This window comes from Channa argus, chromosome 18 (assembly GCF_033026475.1).
Source record: "Channa argus isolate prfri chromosome 18, Channa argus male v1.0, whole genome shotgun sequence".
Taxonomy (NCBI): domain Eukaryota; kingdom Metazoa; phylum Chordata; class Actinopteri; order Anabantiformes; family Channidae; genus Channa; species Channa argus.
This window is the reverse complement of record NC_090214.1, coordinates 18,792,259-18,817,784: the sequence shown is the minus strand read 5'-3', so window position 1 is coordinate 18,817,784 and position 25,526 is coordinate 18,792,259. Positions and strand designations below refer to the sequence as shown.

Here is a 25,526-nt window from a genome sequence, read left to right as displayed (position 1 = left end):
TGGACTAGACCCATGGATTTATGTTATCGACATTTAATACAATATTGTTTAAATATATTTTAAACATATAACATACTTGTGTATCTTTTCTCAGTGGTTGTCCTCGTAATCTTGTACTTTAAATCCATTTTAGTGTTTGAATTTTTAATTTGGCCAAAGTATTTTAAATGTAAGGGGACCACATGTATGTACTGAGTTTGTGTACTTCTACCACCTCTGCCCAAATAACTGTGGTCCACCCAGTATTTGCAGGGGTAGTTTTCTGCTGTCTGAGCTTTTGTTAGAGCACCATCTTGTGGCGTCACCTTAAAGATGCAACAAGTTGCACAAAAATTAGTTTAGGCTCAAGCGTCAATTTGTCATCACCATGTTTTAGTTAAGGTTTCACCTAATTAACAATGATACTATTTTATGTAGTAAACTGATTTTGCAACTAATAACCAGTACAAATTTCAGCACATTTTGCCATTTTGTCCTGACTTGAAATGATGCAATATCTTTATAATATATTTATAATATCTAATCTTTATACTCGACATACTGTTTCAAGCAAAACTAATGAAATTAAACTGAATCAATAATCAATTTAGCCCTAAAACAACAGGAATTTTACATGATTAATTGACTGACACAAAATCAATTGCCAATTATTAAAAGTTGTCTAACTTACACAGCAAGAAATATTATCAAGTTTCATTCAGTGTCAGATATCTTAATTTACCAGGTTTGAGCTTCGGTTTGTTTTTTAACTTCTCAACGGATGTTTTTTAAATGAGATAACAACAAATTATCTTTAAAAACTTTAATTAATTACAACCCCAATTCCAAATAAATTAAATACAAACAAAATGCAATGATTTGCAAATCTCATCAAACCATATTTCACTCACAATAGAACATAAACAACACATCAGATGTTGAAACTGAGACATTTTACCATTTCATGGAAAATATTAGCTGATTTTGAATTTGATGGCAGCAACACATCTTTAAAAGTTTTATCAATGATAAATATAAATAATGCTACTGTATCTACCCATCCTTAATTTGGATGAGCTGCCTGTTGTGTCTTGCTAATTTGCATTGTTAGACTCAAACCTGGGACTTTGTTCTTTACAGGAAACTCCACATGAATCTGCAACCTTGAGGCTGACATATAGAAATAAAAAAAGAAGACAAAACAACTTGATCCTTTATATCCTTTATAGATTCTCAACATATAGTTCTGTACAAAACAATAGGTTAAATTTACAATTTTACATTTTTTACATTACATACAGGATTTACATATAAATATAAGGTAATTTACAGAATAAAGTCAGTGCTGTACAAACAATATTTGCAACTACAGTTGTGGGGAAAAAAATCTGATTTCTTCGTGTTCAGTTTAACATGCTGCAGCAGAAATACTTTGGATTTAGTGGTTAATAAAACATGAAATTGTTTTCTACTTTACAAAGACCTGCAACTTAAAATTGATCACCTTCAAAAACTTCACAAAAAGGCAGTTTGGGCAGAAAATACGTTTTTTCTTAGCAGAAAAACATCCAGAAACTGCACATTTGAATGGTTTTGTAGCACACATTAGTTAGATAGGACACAGCAGGTCTGCTTGTACCACTTGTAACACTTATTCATGTTCCATGTCTGAAATATGAAGTTCACATCACCCTTACTTGATGAATTCAGACTGACACCATCTCAGAGCGGTATTCAGAGGTAAGGGTCCCCCAGAATTCAACATACCTCAGACCAGTTCAGTTATCAGTAAAAATAAGTTACCAATAGTGATCAACAGACATGCAATGTGAAACTTTATGGTGGATTAGTCTGAACTATTCATGTCCAAACATTATGGGAGATCTAAAAGTCATCTAATATCAAAAATGTATTATTCCAAATGAGACTGGTGGGAATAATAAAATCTAACAAAGAAAACACACAGAAAATAAATATTAAATGCATGCCTTTGTAATTTTGACAAATCCTTTCATGATTACTTTTTAGACATTCAAAATAATGTCATGTCTGTGTTGTGCTAGGTTCCTTTAATGCTACATGGTTGTTTCGATGTAAATGGAATATGTCAACCGAGCAGGGACATACTCATGCATGGTGTGGGTATTGAGACAGGGCTAAAAGAAGCACAGATGAAGACATGACATTGATAGATTCTCAAAGGAAGCTGGATCTTAACTTGGACACATTTGTTTTTAAGCTGTCAATTTGTGTAACAGTGCCCCTCTGTGGAAGAAGTACATCATAGCCATTATTTCACACTTCCTGTTCAGCGTGATACAGGTTAGTTTGCATAAAGTAGCATACATTTAGCAAATATGAAATTGTTAAACATTTTTGGTCAAATGCATAGTTTATAGGTTTATTAGAAAGGTTTATATGACAAATCTAAAATCTGTTCTTAATAACTTATGTGTATTTACAGTAACTGTATTAGGATAAGGGTTTAGTTTGTAAGTAAAATTATTTGTGCACACACAATACCTGGTGACCAGGTAGTCCCCAGGTTGACCTAGAAGTCAAAAAGTTTAGAAAAGGTATAGTCCTTTAAGTTTTATGATGCATTTCTGGTGCAACTCCAGGTGATAACTATCAGTTATAATTTGGCTTGTCCACTGAACAGTGAGAGGTATTATCAGTTTTGATATACTATGACAACATATTTCATCTGTGGGAGTGAGGTTATGTCCACTTGTTGTCCACAGACAATGATTTGGGATGCAGAGACACCTGGACTCCCCGAACTTTTGCTTTTGCGTCCCTCAGTTTCAGTTGATCAATTGGTCAGTATCTTTGTGTATGGCTTCTGCAGGCAGAGCGAGCCGTGGTGAGGAAGCGGTTGGCTGTAGTAGTGTTCAATCAGATCTGACAAATTGGGGAAGGTTATGTCACTGTCCAGAAAAATGCAGTCGTCCTGTCAAAAAGCACACAGCGCACATGAGAGTTTAGTACTGGGTTGTAAACGTTCTATTTTTATTATGACAATAGAATATACTTATTTATCGTGTTGTATCATATTGTATTGTTTTGTATCACATTCACACATAAACGTTATTGTATATGTGGAACAGCAGCAGATTTCTTACCTCTTCAAATAGTCGGTAGTTTCTGGCTTTGCCTATACTGACATCCCACACCACCAGCACCTAGATGACACATTTTTTTTTTTTAGTTTATTAATATAGGGAAGTGACTTTCTGATGTTATTAGATGTCAAATGAAAAATACCAGCTACTGCCAATGTTTATATAATTGTTATTCACATTCTGATTTTACTTTCGTAAACGTTTCACAGAACGTGTATGTTGTCTTTCTAAGAGAATCTTTTATTTTGTTACCTTGGAGGTTTTAGTTCCAGAGTTTCTGATAGCGTACAGTCCGTCCTCTGGAGAGGCACAGTCCTCTTTGAATAACCTGCAGGAACAAATAACATCACAAGTTAAAGCTTACAAATGGAACCATCTACAGACGCATAAAGCTAAATCGTGTATCTAATTAATTTATTTCTCATTCTCTCAACTTCTTTTATTATTTCTCTATTGTCGTGAGCTGTAGTGAGCTGCTTCTGCAAACAAGACAAACTGAACACGTAGCAGATGTATTTCCTCTCTTCCCCATTTTTTAAATTTAAACTTGTGTTAATGACACATACAAGAGAAACTGTTTCATAAATAAGGGAAATAACAAAGACAGTAGGAAAAAGTGCACGGAATAAAGCTGAAGATAACATAGCAGCACAACTGTAGCCCGATGGGGAAGCATTATAATAAAAAGTGAGACCTACTTTTCTACTATGCTGGTTTCAGTTGTGTTGACAAAAACGGAGTCTGGCAATTGTACCTGGGGATGAAAACACCTGGTTAAACTAAATGTTTACAGTTTTTTTGCTTAATTAAGTATCATTAAAAGTTGGAGATGATACATGATACATTTTTTTAGTCAGTATGATGTCAAGTTTATAAAAATATAAACAAATGTGTAACTGTATTAAAGTTTAAAAGATCAGTACGAACACCTTGAAGTTACAAGTATACATTTAGTTGTGCCCATGGATGAGCTGTGGTAACTAGTTGACGTCTCCCACAGAAAGACTTAAAATTTGTTTTTGAACATTAGATTTTAACCAAATATCTAATACACACATGTGAATTACAAAAATACAAATATATGACTTTCAAATGCTAATTTTGAATAAATTGTTTGCTCATTTAAAAAAATCTAAATCAAAAATTGCGTCTGTAGCTAGAAAATTTGTTGCGACATGCAAATGTACCACCAGCCCCTTGTAGTAAATGTTAATATCCACTAACACACCAGTGCAGTTATTCTTACATTTTCGTAGTCGTCATCAGACTCATCCTCTTCACCGGATCTGATTAAATTGTGTTTCCTCCTGGATTCTGAAGGCATCCCGTCACGGAAGCTCTGACCTTCTGGAGATGCTCTTCTAGTGGAAAAGAACATGCTAGTGACACAGCTCACATCCCAGGGGACACATTTCAACACCTTTATCAAATGTTCAAGGTGACATTCTTGAGACTATAAAGTAACTTTTGTTTACTCAGTGCTGTGGTTTCGATTTCTACAGTGGTTAAATCAAACATTTTTGCACTTATTTTATTTTTTATTAACAGTCAACAGGAAGATGAATCTATCTTCTCCATTGCTAAAAAGTTTTAAAACAAACAACAACAAGATTTCCTAAAATGTAGAATGATTTTTTGAGAATAGGTGTAGATTTTGTGTTTAGGTCTGACTTACTGAATGGGGGTTCCAGGTTTTATCTTGGCACTTGGCAGAGGGGGTTTCACAAGTGGCAGAGGAGGTTTGTTTGTTGCTGTCTTATTGTGTGCAGTTTTAAGCAGAGGAGAGTGTGGAGGGTGGCCAGGCATTGGTGGGTGAACAGAGGATGTCTGGTTGAGAAACAGAGAGTCTGACATCACAGGCTTGACAGTGGAAACTCCAGGAACTGGTAGGCTTGGTTTGCTGCGGAAGTTTCTCTGCTCCTTATGGTGGTTGTTGCTCAGTGACTGGCTTCCTCCAGCATTATTGGAGCAGTGAGCAGGCCCATTTAAAGCCATCCTGGTTTCTAGTTGCTCACAGATGGGCAGAGTGGAAGGGGACTGAACTGTGATGGGTGGCAGAGGGCTCTGGTTTCTCTTCCCAGTCCTGGGCCCCCCTAAGGATCCTGTCCCACTCTGAGGAGTTCTCTTTAAGTTTGTGGGAGGAGGAGGTGGTGGCATGGGAGATAAGGGATTGTGCAGGTGGGGGGCGAAAGGGAGAGGGGGAGCTGGGCCTTTAATGTGGTCCTTCAGTATGGGGGGAGGGAGAACAGAAAGTGAGGGTTTTTTGGGGAGTAAGCTGGTTGGGATTCTCTGTGGTGATGGGGTGGGAGGAGGTGGGCCTTTGATCAAACTTTGAACAGAGTCTTGGCGAATCTGTAATCCTGCTGGCACTGGGGGAGGTGGGTAGGAGGGGGGCGGAGCTGTGGGTCGAACTGAAAAGGTAAGTAAAAGAGAAATCAGACAGTTTCTTTTGTAAGACTCTTTTGTTGTTACTCAGCCTAATATATATATAGCCCTCTGGGTTATAGATTTCTGCTTATGACCTTCAACCTTCTTATCATCGGTTTTGGCACAGGCTTATTTTCTGTTTTGTTCAATGTATTTAACATACAGTACTAGTCAAATACTGTAAAGTGGTGACTGTGTTTGTGGTGGGGGCCTCACCTGAGGATGTCTGTTCACAGTCACCATCTGGCTTCAGATAGTCCTCTTCGTCATCATCATCATCTTCCTCAATGTAGTCTACACACAGGAAAGGTATTAACACACAACATTTACATGTGTGTTTTGTGGATGCACAAAAGGGATGGTGGTCTTACCGGTATCTGTAGTATCGACAGGGTGTTTAATATCCATTGGCTTTTCAATCGACCCATAGAAACTATCAGCATCAGAATCGGAATCACTATGACAACAGAGAAAAAGTCATCATAATTAAAGCATAAAGTTTAAGTGGATCTTTGATTAAAAAGACTTTAAATTTAAACATTAGCATTTAGCTCCTACAAAAAGGAAAAATGTTAGACTACTTAAACAAAGTGTTTACAACCCCTATTCAAAAAGGTTGGGAAGATGTGAAAATGTAATAAAACAAAATGCAATGATTTGCAAATTTCATCAACCCACATTTAATTCACAATAGAACCCAAACAACATATAAGATGTTGAAATTTTGACCATTTCATGAAAAATATTAACGCACTTTAAATTTGATGGCAGCAACACATCTCAAAAAAGTTGGAAGAGGGCCAACAAAAGGCTGGAAAAGTAATTGCCACAAATCAAAAACAAATGGAGGAGCACTGGACAACTAATGAGGTTAACTGGCAACAAGTCAGTAATCTGCGACAAACTGTGCCAAATTATTGTGGAACATTTTCATAAATTAAAAAATTCCTCAACGGAAAATTGGGAAGACTTTGATGATCCCACCATCTACAGTATATAATATCATCAAAAGATTCAGAAAATCAGGATGAATCCTGATATATATACCTATATATATACATAAAATACAATAATTAGTTCCCTTTCATAGCTTAAAGGTGACTGAGGGCACACTGATAAAGGCTGCTGGCTTTGACAAAGGAGAAGTAGCATACAATGGTAGTTTCTGAACACACTAAAATATAGTTCTTACTTTGCTTTAGGCTTTGTATTGCAATTCTGACGTACATTTTAGCTATATTACGCTATGAAATCCGACATGGCTTGTGGAAATTACCTAGGAATGTTGATCTCTTTTCGGTCATTATAGTGATCTATCTCCCTCCGTAGGTATCGCATCCATTTCTGTAAGACAACAAAAACATACTGTATAAGAATTGTTTGTGTGCATGTTAAACTTTCACTTATTTTTTTAAAAGTCCTGTAGATCTACTTGTTTGGCTAACAGTGCTTAGTCTGTACTACATTTCCGTCTTAAAGAATAAGCAGGAGACTCTCCCATGATTACAAAGCATATTTATATGAAAACGTTTTTGCAGTATTACAAAATATTCTTAGTAATGCAACTGTTCTCACCCTTCTCTCGTCCTCACTGGCGGCTGAGAACAACCACGTCCTGTGTTTCTTACTGAAGTGGACTATCTTAAAAGGAAATACATTACTGGACGTTGTCTCCTCTGCTGCTCTCATCACCCTGTGAAAAAAACAGATGCATGTTAGGTGCTAAATATTTATATCGATATGTGCTTTCTAACACAATTATGAGGCTAAGAATTTCACGCTGTCACACTGCCATGTAACAGATACATGTAACTGTAATACCCTTTACATAAGAGGTCTCAAATAAATATTTTTTATGTTGTTCAGTAGTAAATGCCTATGTGAACAGGTACTTAGTGAACTGGACTCTGGGCAGTTTGCTGAAAGAAATTTCCGCTGACCTATTGTAGCCATTGAGAGAGAATGCCCCCTGTGGTGCGGCTGAGGTACTGCTCTTAAAGTAGTACACGCAGCCCTTGTGGATGATGATGTATCTCAGTGGCCCTGTAAGAAACGCAACCGATATTAGCAATGTTTCAATCCAACCAGCATGTGCAACGTATAAATGTGTTTTATTGTAAACTCACATTTCATGAGACTGAACTGGCTTCCTCCTTTCTTGTGGAGGTAACCTGAAGTGGAAACTCCTCCAGGCATTGTGAGTAGATTTTGAGCGCCGATGGCTCTCATCGGCACTGGCCAGCACACCTCTGCAGATGACATGGTTCTACAGGAGAGAAGAGGAGAGAGGTGGGGTCTGGTTAGGCTTACCGGACAGTAGTCCTGAGGGTAGGAGCCTCCGAAAGAATTGTGTTTCTTAACCAAAACAAAAAAAAAAACATGGTTTAAAAGTCTGGATGGTAATCAGGTGGACACTTACACTGGCTGCCTCTCAAACTGCTGTCCCACAAGGACGTCCACTGCAACTAAAACTTGGTAAAAATCTGTGTAAATCCAACACAACACTCCTGTCTACAGTTCCAGTTCCACTTTCACAGTGGGAATGCAATTTTCCATAACACTTGAACAAAGCAGGTCAAAGCAGGAGAAAGAACTTAAAGCCCAGTCTGGGCTCTTCCCATAAGTTTCATTTGGATATCAAGCAAGTGGGTGGTGCCCAAACTCAATTCTCAAACTCACACGGGAGAAATACATCATCAGGAATTCATTACATCATTGTGAAAGTAGTATGAGCATCAACATGTCTCTCAATCTCAGTAATCCATCCTCTAACCCTAACCTGTGAGACACGCTCAGGTGTTTCCTACCTCCTGTTAAGGCTCCTTTTGAGGGTCTGAACAGCATTGCTTTCCCTCCGCAGATTGACTGTGAACCCTGATGTCGGCATGAGGTCCATTGCAGAAATGCCAACCAGACTGAGAACACAGCCAACTGCACTCAAACTGTCCCAAAGCCTCACTGTTTCTCTCCCCCCGTCTTCAGACTGGCTTTGTTGATTAGTATCGTTCTTACTCTCCCTCACCCATAAACACACTCCTCAAAGTGAGATAAGCATGCACAGATTTGTACTGGAACACAAACGCACACACACACACGCTTGCACACACACAAACATACACAAACCCACACACACACACACTTCATACAGGAAGTGCACAATGTCCCTAGCCCTTTAACTGGGGTTCAAGGCTTCATGTAGTGCAGTAGGTGTGTGTACTGTATACGTGGGTGTAAAAGAGGGACGGAACTAGTTTAAATAAACATCTCGAGTGAAGTTTTTCATCCTGTAATGAGATTCTAAAAACCTTCCAGTTTATCAAAAGCATCAACTGACCTCAGTGGGACAGAGCAAGGGTGTGTGTGTGTGTGTGTGTTTGTACTATTTGTGTTTGCTTTGATTTGGTGAGGGTACACAGTGTGTGTGTGTGTGTGTGTGTATGGGAGAAGCCTAGCAACAAAGAATTCTTATACCCTATAAAATACAGTTTTACTAATTTATCATGTCAGTCCATTTATTGTCAGTGGTTAAAGCCTCACTATGTTTCAAATGACTGAATCCTTAGAAGGCAGCATGTTCGTGTCTGTTTCAACTGACCACAGCAAGGACCAAATATTCTACCTTCACGTAGAGAAGGGTGTGGCAGCCCACACGTTTGGATGGTTTGGACAGTATATTACTGAAGGCATGTGCTTCAGAGAGCATGAGAGCAACATTCAGTCCCTGCTTTAGTCTCAGTGGTCTGTGATAGAAAGTTTTAAAAAACCTTGCAGCCCATGTGCGGTTTTCACATCTGACAAACTGTTCGCTCTTACCGTGAGGTCTGTGGGAACTGTTCTGTACAATGTCTCCACAGGAGCTTTGTGGAGTCTCAAAATAACCACATTCACTCCATTTATGAAAGAGATTGACAGCTCAAAATGACTTAGTTCTTTCCGAGGTTTATGGGTGGACCTATCCGTAAAACGACCTTGTGCGTAAGACCTTTGTTGATTTTGTTCCGTACTTTGGACTAAAGCCATGATATCGCAGACTTTGCTGTTGGGGTCACCACAGCATGCAAAACAGTCTCAACTCTATCGATGGATATGCTCCAATCTCTGTGAAATGCAAAGCAGAGATATCCAAGCTTATTAGTTGTGCTGTACCTCTTTACCTTTTCTGTCAGTGTATTATGAGATTATAAGTTGATGGAATATCTTTACTGAACTGTCACCTGTAAATAAAAATCGATGAAACTGGAAATCCAGCCACTCGCCGACCATATAGTCTTTGAACCGCATTGTAGATAAGTCTCTTAATCATTAACGCCACTCTTAGTCCCAGCATTTGACTTCAACACCTTCCGCTCAAATGTCAACGTGCTGTTGGGAGTCTGGTCTGATAGACGGAGGAAAATAGAAAGCTGTTCAAACATAGAGGAGAAACAAACTGCCACAAAGTAATTCCCCAGAGTGCAGCAGCTGCTTCTCTGTGTGTGTGTGTGTGTGTGTGTGTGTGTGTGTGTGTAAGGACCAAGAGAATGTAGAAAGGCTGTCATGTGGTTTCCGACTGTCCAATGAAATGTTTACTGATAAAAGCTGCCATGCTGATAAACTGCAACCATTTGTCGGTTAACTAGACCTTATCTCAGTCCGACTGATGTCATCTGTGTGATAATGTCCTGCAGTCCTGACAGCAGAGCAGACACACAGTCAGCATACGTAACTCAGACAACATGACTCGGCATATTTCATGTTTAGGACAGGAGCTGACCTAAACGTGCATTCAGGCTTATTACTGAGGTCCAGGAAACAGACTGAATACAGGATGATGTACACCCCTCGCAAAATGACACTTTTAGTGCATAGTTGAAAGGCACTCTTTATAGTGGACCTTACATTTCCACTGCTGTCATCTCCCAATATTCACAAATGATGCTGTTAGTACTTTCAGTGCGTATATTCAGCAGGCCAACCAGGATTAAAGTAAACCTATAACTCAAATTCCAAGTGCTTTGAGTGATTCCATATCAGCTGCTATCAGAAGAGACTTTGTTGCCTTTAGGGTTTTGTCAAAAATAAATAGCAAAATACATTAAATAAAATAAAATATGCCAATTTGGTTGTTTTGCATATTGCATGTATTTTAGGGTCCCTGTTTGACAGAAGAGAATAATTTGGTTTCAGAAGGAAATTTAATTAAAATATTATGTGAAAAACTGGTAATTCCAAGTACAATTTCCAATATTAAGACATGCAAAAAAGTACATGTTTTATTGCTTTATTAGTACAAGACATCATTCTACAATAATGAACTACAACCTCCGAAATCATTTCGACCCTTTCCTCTAAATACTTTTGTGTGGGTCAAATACAATTTTACACTTCAATCAACAACTCACATATTCAATTTGCACCAATTAACACATTTTTTTCTCACAGCTTTGTAAATCAAATATAGAAAAATATACATGAATGAAATACCCAAATAACAACTCACGCAGGTGAAAAGAAAAAAAGCAACCTTCCTGGTAAATGAACGAATCAACGAGATTCGGACTCGCCCTGTTTGCCCAAATAAATTCTTCTGTTACGTAAGACTGAATGGAAATGTTGAATGAAACGGTGAGATGCAAACTCTCATTGTCGCCGCAACCACAGGATTTCTGGGTATTGAATTTTACTTTCCTTTCACTGAAATAAGTAGCCACTGGCTTAAGAAGCTGCGTATTTGATACTTTGCCAAGGTGTGTCTCTTCCATTATAACTTTTACAAGACTACTGTAAATATGCTAAACAAAAAACTCATCAACTGAGTTATTAAACATGTTCACAAATATGTTCTGAAACACATTCTACTCTTACAAGTTACTATCCTGTTATTCTTTAAAATGTCTTTAACAAGAACAGGAGTATGTTGGGCTTTTTAACCCTCTTACCCATTTGCAGGTCTGAACTCTGCTGATAGTCCTAAGGCAGAGCTGCTGTTTGGCAGGAAAGGGAAGAACAGCTCACATAACAATGTCATTCAAACACACCATGGAAAACTATGTGATTTAAGCTAATGTTCATTATTTACATTGTATCTCTGTTTTTGAGGCTTTTCATAGGTCGACAGTTGGAAAACCTGCAGAGCAGGTTTTCAAATCAACAACCTATGTAAAGTAAAGTTTAGAAAAACTTCCAGATGGCAATCTCAGCGGATATTTCCAAAACACCGTGGGTGTGTGAGATTGTCTACATTTACTGTCTGCACCCAAGTTGTTAATGTAAGTTGTAAAGACGCAAAAGTAGATGACATTTCATTGGTGAGTGTCTGCCAACACGTCCCCCGTCACAGTGTTTCCAAAAGGCAACGCAGCCTGCAATATTTTGCTGAGGCCATAAAAACAACACCGTTCGCAACCATGTATTGAATAATGCCTTTGAGGAATGTCTCACTTCCGTGGAGAATTTTGTAAGCCTGGCATTTCTGATGCCTTATCTGTGCGAGAGAAAACAGTGGGTTGTGTTGAACTTACAGGAACAAACTAATGACAACAAATTCTTTGTAGGCAAAGAGAAATTGAAACTTCTGAAGTTGAAGGTGGGAAACCCCTCATGAATCACTTGCATAGTTTTCCTGATAAATTTCCTCATTATCACATGACAGTGATGGATATACACAACACAGACGGAGCCTGTAATATATGGGCATAACATGGAGGATTTCTACAGGCTGTGTCGAAACTAAAACGTGTACACTCTTAGCCTAAAATAAACACTTCCTTATACTGGTTATTTTAGTGTTCCTGCGAATGTTATGAAATGGCAGTGCTCGTTGAAACACTTTTGGGACTTTATACAACAGCTTTAATATATTTTATTGTGTAATTTCTTTAATGGGCTAAAAAAAAAAAGCTTCCAACTACTTGCAGTTGATGTTCATTTGAATTTTACACACAAAACAAAGAGTGAAGGAAGCCATGATTACAGTCTGCACACCTGTCTCAAAAAAGTGCACCACTCAAACCCTTATGGTTTCACATGTACGTGGCTTGTGAGGCAAACCTCACGGCAAAAAAATGTAGACAAACTTGCTGCTGCCCATAAAGCTTTTTGGTGTCAGTGCAGGCTAACTGCTGAATGTGACATGTCTCTCAACAAAGTCAGCATGAGATTAAACTGGAACAGAAATGGGGCAAACAACATTACGTGTGAATACTTAAGAACATATCTAATCTTCTTGTTAATTGTAATTCTGTCACATAGTGGACAGATTCACAAGGTCATGAGTTTAAGCTCTGAAATACCAAGTAACCATCAGCTGAATCACGTATTGCCAGATCTGTCTCCATGACAACAAAACAAATGATAATGTTTTATGACTAAAAGCTCTGAGAAAGCTTCTAATAGACTGTGCAGGAAATCACGTAGTAGGTTATTTTACAGAACTGTTTTGGGAACAGTTGCTGGACCAAAATTAATTACAAATGGAATATGTACATATAAAAAAGCCTGTAGGTGTGAATGGTTGTCTGTCTGTGTATGTCCCTCAGTGTTGGCCCTGAGATAGACCGGCAACCTGTCCAGGTTGCACCCCGCCTTTTGATAGTGGATGATAATGTGTCATCTAGGTCCACCTGTAGTATGGCACAGATTTCAACAGCTGCCAGGTGTCTTTGACTAAAATATGTGCGGCTAACCAGTTTTCTTTCTGCACAGCGAGCAAAGCATGCGCTGTAAAGCTCAGACTTGATCATCAAGCCCCCTCTGACACACAGACGTGCACATCTGAACAGCCCTCAGGCAAATGCAAAGGTTGTAGGTAAACCGCTGCCCCAGATGCAGAGAAACGTCCGTCTTGCTCAGGAAACAGACACCGTGATACAGAGCTGTCTTTTTATCGAGCGAACGCTTGCTGCTTTCCTCTCGGCCGCCATAACAAATCAGCTGACCACAATCGCTCTTCACCGACTCTTTAACACATAAGTGAGAGCACAAAACAAACAATAGAAGCTGATGTTGACTAGGATTGTTTGCACTCTGGAGTGTTTCCTCTTTCACTTTGCTTTACTTGTCCAGATAATTGATTAACAATGCTGCAACACAATGTAGGGACACTGAGGATCCTCAAGGAAAACTGTAACAATGGCTGTCAGCATTCCAAAAAGCTCTTGTCCATGTAGAAGAGAAGATATCTAAGCATTTTGGATTCATACCCAGCAGTATAAACATTGTTGCTTTGGATTTTTTTATTTTTATTTTTTGTCCTTTGGGCTTATCCCGTGAGTTCATGGTCGCCACAGCAGATCATTGTCCGCATGTTGATTTGACACAGTCTTTACGCCGGATCATCTTCCTGACTTGTCTACTCATTTAATGTTCTAGAATTTTTCTACTGTACATGTATGTATCATTCATCATATCATAGACACGAACATGCTGCCTTCTAAAGATTTTGTCATATTTGAACCACAGGGACACAAGCAAAGGCCTTGGGCTCCATGCATGTATGACCCTTAATAAAAAAAAGTTGTATACCTCATCTACACTGCAGTTGAAGCCATTTCTTTGTCAACACCGTTCAGAACCAACCAGTACGTTTCCCTGGTTGGCAGCATGTTTTAGGAAAAATCATTATAGTTATGTTGACAGAGCTACTGAATGGCTCACACAGTTCAGATAAGAACCACAATCGCAAGTCATTAAACATACAGTGCATGCTTTTGACTGCACAAGTTTGAGAGGATGATACAAAATCAATAGACGTGTATTTGTATCTGGTACATTTACGTAGCTTATATGGATGCCGGGTGCTGCTGGTAACATCTTAGTTGTGCTGCCATAATAAATAAATTTCATGTTACGAATGACCAGGGACCCTTATTATAGTTACAAGTGGCTGTGGCACCCAAAAATACAAAACCAGAACAGAAATTTTAAAGATTAATTTAGACAAACACACACACCTGCAGCAGTGGACTCATAGAAAACTGAAATAGTAAAACCATGTCCGGTTTCTCCACCTATGGCTTCTCCTACACATCATCGCTTCCAGTGTCCAAATATGGCAGTTAAACTCCACAGGAAGTGCAAAGCTGTCACACTTCCACAGCAACTACAGAAAGGATTCCTCTCAACTGAACACACACAACACTGTACTGTAAGTCTTGCCAAAGATTAGAAGTCAAACTGTAGCTGTGTTAACTGTTCTGAAGCAAAAACCACAAAGATAAGAAAAACGAGCAGCCAGCGAGTTAGCGATAAAGTGAAAGGTAAAGGGAGAATAAGAGGCAGGAAGAGAGAGAGAGTGAGAGAGAAAACATTGAGATTTTGCTCTGAGTACATGCCCACCCTCCTTCCTCAGCTCTACACGGGGTCAAAAAACAAGAACAAGTTTCCTGTAAATGCACCTTTTTGTCTTCTCTCTACAACTGCAGTTGTATGTCCATTGGAAAATTAGATGCATTTGTGTCAAAGCTGAAATAACAGCAAATTGATTTGTTTCTGGTGCCTGTATGAGGTTTAAATTCTGGTGTTGACTCAAAAACAAACAAAAAAAAAAGTCATTAAAATATTCAGAGGTTCTTTGCTGTTCTGACAGATGGTTAGGTGACACAAGGTCGGCCTATCGATGTGGGAAACAAACCTGCAATCTTCCCACAGCCGCGTTTCCCTTATACGAATAGCTAATGCATATGCAACGTTTTTGTCTTCATATGTTGTTATTAAAGTATCTAGATGCGGTGTGGAGGTACGTGTATTTATTCCACTACATGCAGTGATACAGTACATCAAGTTACTCCAAAAAAGGACACATGCACGTACTTTACTAAGAGATTTTTTCACAACAAACACTGTTTAATTGTATGTGACAACTACAGTATTCTTATTTCGTTGGATAAAAAATATGATAAATGTGATAAAATTCCTCAGGCGATTACCAAAAAAACTATTGGAATATTGCATGTAGAAATTACATACTGTCATTACTTGACACATCCCACTTTACTACAGTAATTACTGCACAACTCAGCTGTTTGTATTTACGAAATGCTTTTTGCAGTGTCTTTAAATTATGTTCAGACTCATTAAGTTTGCTGTATTAACATAATAAAGGGGTTTAATGTCATTTTATCTTACGTTTTTTCCTTGTGCTTTTTGCTCTCCTTTGGTACGTATTAGTTGTATTTTTCTCACTGATTTGCTTCTTTTTCTTCTTTCTTTTCTTTATAAATTTGGGTAAATGTTTCTTGGGAATTTCTTGGGAAATTTCTTGACCCCTCTGGACTTTCACAAGAGCTATTTCAACTGTCATACTCTTCATCAGCGTGGAAATGGAGTGTGTTGAAGGTGGAGTGAGTGTTGCTGATTCTGCAGTGCAGGTGTTCAGCAGCTGAAATGGACATCGCTCATTTCTATTGCTCAGCAAAGCTATGAAATAGCCACTACTGCAAATATGTTGCAAGAAAATAGCAACCTCTGACTATGTGGCTTTTCTATAAATGGTAGGGTGCCGTAACAGGACCAAGCGCCGCAGAAGTTAGGTAACAACCTTTTTGTGATTGAAAGAATCATGCAAAATGATAAAAAGAACAATATTATGGGATTTTATCCAACTATGGTTTGCAGCTTTAAAGCTGCGGACAACAAGGTTGAAACGCCTCAGTTGCTTCCCTGAAGTCTTTTACGGGGATGGCATCAAATAACCAAACTGCCCACTGAGCAGGTTTGAAAAGCACCCCAGATACCCAAATGATAAAAAGAACCTGAACCATTACAGCAAATCAGGGCGCGTAATCAGGGCAATGCAGCCATATCAGTGGTAAGTGTGCAAACGGAGACAAGGGGAAAAGTAAAGTGTAAAGCCAAATTTAAAAGATGAGCCAAGCTCGTGAAGAAAACTGAGGATAGAAGCCAAACTTACATGAAACCCCTCTGTTCCCGAATACACATCCTGACGCTGGGCTTGGAGGTCCGCGCAACCGACTTCTTCTTCTTCAGGGACTGACTAGACATGTCAGCAGACATGATGGTAGCAGCACAGTGCAATACACCTGCATACTTCTAAACCTTGTGGAGCAAAGGAGGACGGATGTACGCTTGGGTGGATGAGCAGGTTTCAAATTCGAGGAGTTGATGTGGAATAAACAGAATTCAAAGACAGATCAATAAAAGAATAGATGGAGGTTTAAAGTAAACGCGAGCCAAGGTAGAACTATAGCTTGAAGATCCAGAAAGACAGATCAGTTGTGTCGATTAGGAAGTCTGTTGGTGGTCTGAACCTCTGATACTCTCCCCAGTCATTTCCTGAAGGGGCCTCCTCCTTCAGCCCTGGCTTCTCATTGGTCGACGCACTGCAAGCGTGTTCCTTCCTGCTTCCTTAGAACTAGTATGTAACTGGCTGCTAGATGCAACCCCCACCATTACACACACTTAATTCACACGGTTGGACAGACAAGACCTGAAATAGAGGCCTGGGGACTTTCCACCCCTGGAACAATAGGTCAAGCGAACACACACACACACACACACACACACACACAACCACACACACACACACACACACACACACACACACACACACACACACACACACACACAAACGCGTGTATTTACATCTACAATTACAATTTGAAAGGTACCTGTTCCTGTGTGAGACTCCAGGTGAACTTTCATGCTACTTTCTACTCCATGTCAAATCTGAACTGTGTTGAACACTGAAGTGTTTCTGCGACTTCCCTGTGTCATAAAATGTGGTTCTACACAACTTACACCTATTTTTCTTATGTGTTATTGTAGTCTACACATCTTCCCTGTAACTTATGGACATTCTGCAGAGTTTTGCAGCATTAAAGGAAGACGTCCTTAATGATCGGTTCCTTAAATGATCGTCTCAGTCTTCCTCAATTAATTCCATCGCCAGACAAGAAAGTCAGAATGGCGCAGTTCTGTGAAACACTGGATTGTGTTCAATGACAAAGATTTATTTATTTTTTTTAATTTTCCTACAGTTGGATTGATTGGTCCAACGTGTTAACATAGGTCAATGCTAGTCAGGCACATAGGCCATTTTTTCACTCAATTTAAAATTCATCCAGTCTGTGCAGGGAATGGGGGAAATAAGGGCTGTTTGAAAATGTTTTCCCATGCAGATCTGTCAAATTCTTGCTAAGTCAGCATTAGCTAATATTTATGTAATACGAGATGACACAAACACTGCGTTTACTTGGACTTAAGAAACCAGGTTACTCAGAGAAACCTTTCTTGGGTAATCGGGGAACAGGTTTACATGCACATACAATAAGGAACCTAGTTACTGGAAATCAGTATATTCATGCAGCAGAAGAGTAACGTGATTTCTCCTCCTCATCAGATTTATGATAATGCATTTTAAAATGTTGAAATTTAGGTTGTCTAACTACTTAGACTAACATCAGGTAGTCTGACTCTGCTGTGGCCTTTCAATCCAGACTTGAAACTCTTCTTCTAAGTTTTACTTCCAGTGCACTGAACATCTAAAATAATAACTCATCATATTTCTCACTTCATAACACACTTCCCATTTGTATTGCATTCATGTGATAAATCGTATAAAAGACTGCATATACAACACACCTCAGAGCTTAGATACAGCACACAAACTTTGTATCTACAGTGGACATAGAAAAGAATCACTTCCCTTGGATGGTTGGATGGTTTGCATGTTTTTTTTTTACAATATTGAATCATATATAACATATAAAACTGAAAATGAGTTACTGCTGTAACCCCTTCAGCGTAACTCACCTAAATCTTCATTCTTCAGAGGGGTCCTACTGTAGGTGTTCCGGCCGTCTTTCTTATTAGTCTCAAGTCGCTTTTGCATGGTCACTTTTTGAGGACAACCTGCTCAAGACACATTTATGCTGGTGCCATTTTCCTTTCATTTCTAACGAACGGAACTGTATTCCAAGAGATGTTTAATGACTAGGAAATGTTCTCGTGTCCACCCTGATTAATGTTATTTAAAGCTCGTCTCAGAGTGATGTGCTCTCTTGTCTTCATGGTGCAGATTATGAGCAGGATACTAAATCACCAGTAACTGGACCTTCCAGATAAAGGTGTATTTATACTACAATCTTTTACACACATTTACTCTACACAAAGTATCTCCATTTAACTAATTAACTAATTGGCTGCAGCAGTGATAATTTATGTGAGTTACTTTAAAGGGGGGGAATCTGTAAGCATTTACTTATTTTCAGTTCTATATTTAGTTATTAAAGCAGATTACTTTGTAGAGTTCTGTTTTCTGAGGAGGGTGATTCTTTTCTAAACCTTCTTTTCTAAAACTTCTATAGGAGCAACTTCTGTAGGAGACTGGTAGACCAGTCATTGGTCATGCTTTGGATTACAGCCCACGACTTACAGGGTGAGAACTTACTGTGTACTTATTAGTAACCCCACAGTACCTATGGATACATATTTGTTTTCGCTTGATAACAATAAGCTAATTTTGGGCAATAACAGAGTAACAAGATAAGAATAAGAAAAATACCTGCAGTGCGAGTATTTTGTAGTAAAGGGGAAACTTACTAAATAATTACATGATAGGTGTGAATACTTACGGTGTAACTACTGTGTAACTACAGATAAGAAAAGGTTAAAGGCTCCACTTCAATCACAGCCCTCTTTTGTTGTATCTACTGTATAAAAACAGGTAACAAATTGGTTTAGATATATTAACTATTGAGAAAAAAAGCAATCATGCTTTTATTTTTATTGCCTTTACTTTGATTGCACGGAAAACCAATTTAAACCAGTTGAACTTTAGTGTTCTAAACAACTCATTGATAAATAATGAAATATCACATGATAGGTGTGGGTTAGTGCTGCTGCCTCTTTATGTATATATTAAAATAGTCATAAAACCGAGAGGTTTTATTGGTTTCATGCCACAACCTGTTAGTCATGCCAGCATGACTAACCCAACCATGTGCCTCTGCAACTACAAATTGTCACTTATTAACAAGGTTATGAAAATAAACAAACCAGGTTTTCAGATCAGGCCATAATGCAGATTGTATATTGTATATAAGCCGCTACGAAACACATGCACATCAGAGACACTATGTGTGGAGTCAGATAATAGTCATATTAGTGGTGACCAGTGGTTCCTGTTAGAGTGAATCATCCGCCTAGTCTGAAACCACTGGCTCAACCAAAGTGAGTCAAAGCAGAACTCTTCTGGGCCAATCCAATACTGTTTCCAAAGATCAGATTGCTGCTCACATTCCATTACTTTTATCAGTGACAAATATCTATTATCTGAAATCAGCGATGTCTGGCAGTGACATCAATGATAATTCTCTACACTTTACTGACATTTACAGCCAATCACCCACGTCCCAAACCGTTACCTGTAGCAGCCTCTGAGTGACTACATGTTCACTGGCTCAAATCAGTCATATATGTTTGCTGTGACTTGACCAAGATCCCAAACTACAGACATCCCACTCACAAGCTCTGTGAGTCTCCTGCGTATTAATACCTCTTCCTTGACATCCACAAATTATTTTCAATCCCAGAATTTCCTCAGTTGCTGTAGCACGTGGACCTTACCACTGTACTTAAGTAGACTAGTTAATGGTATTTCTACTTCACTCCACTATGATTCAGAGGTTAATACTACACTTGTAACTACACTACTCATTTCTTCTCTGCAAATACAGGTTGTTAAAATGAAATTTAAGCAATAAACTATGATGCATTACCACTGATAAAGCAGATGTTACCCAAAACTATGGAGTAATTTAAATACATTTTCTATCATGTGCTTAGTGCTTTTCCTGTAGTAAAGCGCTTCTTGTAGTACACTGTTGGTACTTGGACTTCTACTTAACCCTCCTGTTATGTTCGTTTCTGAGGAACAGCCTTGATGTTCACACTTAATTATACAAAAGTGTCAGAAACCAAAAAGTCCCCAAAAACATTGCTTATATCTCATCATGAACTCCATTACTAACCATTTCAATCAATATTTAGTTCAATGATGTTCTTTACTGTTCACAGATCATGGGTCAATGAGCATAAGTCACATTACAATAGTTTTATATGCAATTGATTTTTAAAAATGTTATTTTATATTTTACTTTTGTTTTTTAATGGAGTGATGTTCATAAATTAAAATGAGACACTTCTTCTGTTCAGGGTCAAATTGACCCGTTTTAAAGTTAACAATCTAAAAAAAATACTTAAAAGTATTTTCTCACTTTGAAACTTCTCCTGCTTGGCTTATTTAGTGTAATCAACATATAAAATAAAAATGCTTCAGTTCACATATTTGTAACCCCCCTCCCTACATATTACAAAGGTACTGTTCGGGTCAATTTGACCCGACTGACAAAATGGAAGCTAAGAACAGTCAGAAAGCTCAAATACTGTTTGTTTCTTTGCAACTTTGAGACATAATACACCCCTATCTCACACTCTCACACACACGCTGTGTCAATACTTTTAAGTATTTTTTTTTTAGATTGTTAAACTTTAAAACAGGTCAAATTGACCCTGAACATAACAGGAGGGTTAAGTGTGGAGCTTGTGTAATTCTACCACCTTTACTCAGCTCACCAGCAGGCTTGCTAAACTGACCAATCAGAAGAGAGCGGAGTAGTAGTACATAAAGGTCTTTTGTGATAAAAATAAGCAGTTTTCTGGTTTGTAAAGCCTTCTATGGTCTCATACCTTTATGTCGCTTTGCTGTCGTTTGGTGGTGGCTTGTCAACTTCTGTTTTTTATAATATAGTGTACTTTTGTTTGGTGGGGGCGTTAATATCACTGTTTTGACTGGTTTATTGTTTTTGCTTGGTGCACCTTTCTTCAACTTTCAGTCATCTGTAAAGCTTTGAATTGCATTAATCTGTATGAAAGTTGCTTTATGAATCAAGTTCTGACTGATCGAAACTATGTTATTGGAGACTCCAAATTAAAATCTCAACCTGATAATTTGTCCAACATGATAAGACACTGAGGTACTGACTTAGTCATGCACTTGCTTTGCATGACATTTTGTCGGCTTCTTGAATAGTTTTTGCTATGTGTAAAAAATGTAACTTTCCCAAGTCCAAGTTGAATTACATTGGCTTTACTTGTAAAAAGGAAACAACAGCAGAACTAACAAACCTGAGCTATTTCTAATTCTTTCCACGGTGGTGGAGTGGTTAATACTTCCACCTCACAGCTAGAAGGTCCCTGGTTTGATTCCACCTGGCAGCTCTGAACAGGATAAGCCGTTGCAGATGATCAATGTATAGATGGACAGAATGTTCCTAAAGGTCAAGATTGTACTTGCATGAGTATTCTGAATGGTATTGAACACTAGTTGAGTTCATGCTCGCCTTGATATCACTGCAGCAGTGTGTCATGAGTTCACGGGCGGCTGCAACTCAGGTAGTAGAGGATTCATCCTAGTTCTGAGTATATGCTGAAAAGTAACACCATCTGGTGGTTTTAATATGAAAGCATAATTTTAGATTCAAATGATAGTTTTAATTAATTGCTAATAATTAAAATTAATTTGAAATATAAATATAATCATTTTGTTGTGTTGTGAGAGAAAATGAAAATGAAAGCAAGAAGAAATTGTAGAACCTTCTGATCAAAAACTAGCAAATAATCAAAACAATAAAGGGTGAAAAAGCAGACCCACTTACTACTATTAGCCCATGGTGATGCTAACTTCAGCTTAGCTCCATATACTCCTTAATACAAGCCTGCATGTGTTAACACTCAATGATGCGCAGACACACTGTTGAAATGATGAGAGTGCAGCTGTATTGGGAGTGATTCTTAGTGTTTTAGGCCTGGATGGACCCTCTTTTTTGCAAATCACGTTTCCTGAACCAAAACAACAGACATGTGATTGTTTGTCCTGACCATGGCTGTAATGCTGGGCTAAGCGTTTGCAAGGGTAGAGCTTCCTATATCATTATGGTTGGAGGTTAAAGGACTGATTTGAGATTTTTTTCAATTTGGTCTTATTATTAGGTAAAGATGCTCATATGTACATAGCACTGAGTCCTGCTTACTATCACTGTTCCGGCTTTACACGGCGTCAGTGGAAACCCAGTTCAATCACTTATCAGTAGACCCCACTGTGCAAGAAAAAAAAAAACACTACCACCTACCCAACAGGGGAAGTTTAAGAAAGCTGAACTAAAAGCAGCCTTCAGAATTATCTCATTTTGTGCAAAAATATAGTCCAAAGAAATTAGAGGTAATTCCCTTCAGAGATGGGACTTTCTTCAACCAAGTCGCAGAGCTGGTGCTTCATTATGCAAGTGACAAAATCTACCAGCGACAATTGTTGATTCCATTAGTAAAATTCTAAAGGACAAAACTGAGAACCCAGTGTTTCTGAAACAACCTACAAATCTAACATATAGCTGCCACCATTATCAGTGCAGTGCTACTGTCGGGTACATTTAAAAGCTTCACTTGTGCGGCAGCAGCTATGCAGGCAGAGCTGAGCAATAGGTACATTGCTTTCCAACGTATTCCAAATCTCATTGTATGTTTAAGACAAGAAGTTCATCAATAATAATTAGGTCTAGTCGGCGATCTTTCACTTAAACTGTTGGAATTTGTAGAACACTTTAAACATCACACGATACAAAGCTGTTTTTTGCACATCCCTATACCCTCTGACACACAGGAGATTTTCTTTTCTTTTTTAATTAAAAAATTAAAACCAGCAAAATTAAAATACTGTTTGAACAACAACATAGAAACCAGGAAAGGTTTTGGGTGACTTGCATATCTTGAGGGAGCTGCACTCTCTCTCACACCAGGCAGCACTGCAGCCGTGTTTAAATGCACACTTTAAAGAGCCAAACAACACATAAAGTGCACAACACGAAGAAAACATTGGAAAATTTCAGTTAAATGCGTGTTAAACTTACCCATGGACAGCTACGTCAGCTGCGTCGCTCCTCTGACTGTGTCATCAGTGGACTGAGCCCTGCAGAGCTTTGCTTCAGACCAGTTCATTTCACTTCCTGGTGTGGTGTTTCAGAGCCACTGCATGAAGTGTCATGACACCCTCCCTTCAACCACAAACCTACTGCAGCTCTCAAAAGCAGACAGAGATAGAAACCAGTGAGCCAGCAAAAAAAAAAAAAAACTCAACAAACTAAAAAGACCTATGTTTACTTGTGCTATATTAAAACCCCCTTTAGACGATTGTTGTTCTCGCTTTTTGCTTGAATGCTTATCAGAAATGACAGCTTGGTGTATGTACTGACATTTCACTGGCTGTACTGTACTAGCGTAGGAAGAACTTTATGAATAACTTCCCCTTTTACAGTACGAATGGACCACTCCTCCAGTGTAATCAGCAATTATGTCATAAAAACCCAGTCACTAGTTAACCTGAAGCCTGCTAGACTTTGGCTCCAAGTGTGCTGAGTCAAAAACAGATAAAGCCAGAAGAGTAGAGCCTTAACACCCTCATGGAAAGAAAGCTCTGCCACCCATCTGAGGCCTTTCTGTGTGCAGTTTGCAGGTTGTGCCTCATGTTGTCTCTGTGGGTGTCCATCGGTTACAATCAATCAGTTCCCCCCAGGAATCTTGCCATGGCTACAATTAATTCAACCAATATCCCCTGTCAATTCTGTTATTGGTCATGACATGGTAATTTAAAAACATCACGATAATAAGTTTGGAAGTTTGCAACGTTTCAGGAAATCTGTTGCAAAATTGGCCATTTTGGGGCTTTAATAATCACAATAATGTCCTTGTAATCCTCGGAGGACTGGTGTAACTTTGGGTTTTGGTTAATTAAAGGAAGAATGGAACCTGGAAAATTATCATCATCTGACAGAAATGATCAAATGTCCAGCAACATTTGCAAATTGGACCAGTGCATTTCAGCTTGTGTGTGCTCAGTTAGGGTTTGACAGTAATCACAAGCTATAATGTGTCTCATCACGTTTGGACACTCTATTGTGTCATGAGTTTATTTCAGAAGTACAAAATGACAACTTTGCGTATCAGTGTCAATCTGCACTGAACCCCTCAACCTTCACTTTTAAACTCACTTCACTGTCTCCATCCAACTACTAATGCAGTTGTCCACCAATCCGAGGGTTGTTGGTTTGATCCCCGTCTCCCTCTATCAAATGTCGAGGTGTCCTTGAGCAAGACACTGGACCTCAACTTAGTTACTCTCGGCGAGTGTAGTGCGCCATCTGTGTGTGTAATTGTGTGTGCGAATGGGTGAATGAGAAGCAGTGTCAGGTACCAACAGGTGGAAAAGCGCTAAATAAGTGCAGACCATTTATAAGCTTATATAGTGATCGCAGTTGCAACCTGATTGAAGTCTTTTGTTGTCATAATGACGACAATTAAAGCTATTTTTTACCCAAATATATTTTATTGCCTTAACTTAACCACACAAAGACTGTAAAAAGTCCTGTACTTTACCTGTCCTCCATCCACCCCAACTCACTTTCCACTCCTTAACGCGGTACTGCATTTATTTAAAGAACATAAAGTGCAAAGAATTGTTATGTTTTCCACATAAAGATAATCACGTTTCCAGTTTAGCTGTGTGTGGACCTTAAGGCAGGATTGAAGTATATAAAAATTGATACAAACAAAGTTTACGGTTACTTATTAGTTCACTAATCTGTATTAGTATTATTAGTATGTTTCATTCATTTCATTCACATTTCATACAGCAGATTTGCAACTATTCAGTCAGTCTGTTGTTCCTCTGGCCAGTGGGCGATAATGGTCAGAAATGACTGATATCTTCAGTTTGGAATAATAACTGGAAGGCAGGCATGAAAGGTTTTTTTTTACACTGGACCACATGTAATAACTGAATATATTAAGACACAACCACAGCATATGAGTAAAATCAAACAGAACCAGCAGTCGAATATCACAGTCCCACGACATCCTGCCATATCACAAAGACAGCCACTAAATAAAATCCTCAGGCCTTGTCAGTCTTGATATGTAAAAGCCAAAATGCACATCCTTTGACTG

The 25,526-nt window shown here is 38.5% G+C and overlaps 1 protein-coding gene across 6 annotated transcripts; it reads right to left on the bottom strand.

Annotated features, from left to right (window-relative positions):
* Window positions 1-893: 893 nt before the first annotated feature.
* On the bottom strand, window positions 894-23,680 carry sh3bp2 (SH3-domain binding protein 2). 6 transcript variants are annotated; one of them, XM_067484576.1, is made up of 14 exons: window positions 9,746-9,984; window positions 8,339-9,629; window positions 7,658-7,797; window positions 7,472-7,574; window positions 7,107-7,224; window positions 6,808-6,875; window positions 5,903-5,988; window positions 5,748-5,825; window positions 4,780-5,515; window positions 4,351-4,465; window positions 3,803-3,858; window positions 3,357-3,432; window positions 3,105-3,164; window positions 896-2,932 (listed from the first exon to the last, which is right to left on the bottom strand). In XM_067484576.1, exons 2-14 carry the CDS (start codon window positions 8,425-8,427, stop codon window positions 2,795-2,797), a joined length of 1,863 nt encoding a protein of 620 aa, XP_067340677.1. In that variant the 5' UTR covers window positions 8,428-9,629; window positions 9,746-9,984; the 3' UTR covers window positions 896-2,794. The 6 variants fall into 6 exon arrangements, with proteins under 6 accessions (XP_067340676.1, XP_067340677.1, XP_067340678.1 ...); XM_067484575.1 differs by lacking the exons at window positions 8,339-9,629; window positions 9,746-9,984 and adding an exon at window positions 16,420-16,793 and having other exon boundaries at window positions 894-2,932; window positions 4,351-4,462; XM_067484577.1 differs by lacking the exons at window positions 8,339-9,629; window positions 9,746-9,984 and adding an exon at window positions 11,450-11,553.
* Window positions 23,681-25,526: the final 1,846 nt, after the last annotated feature.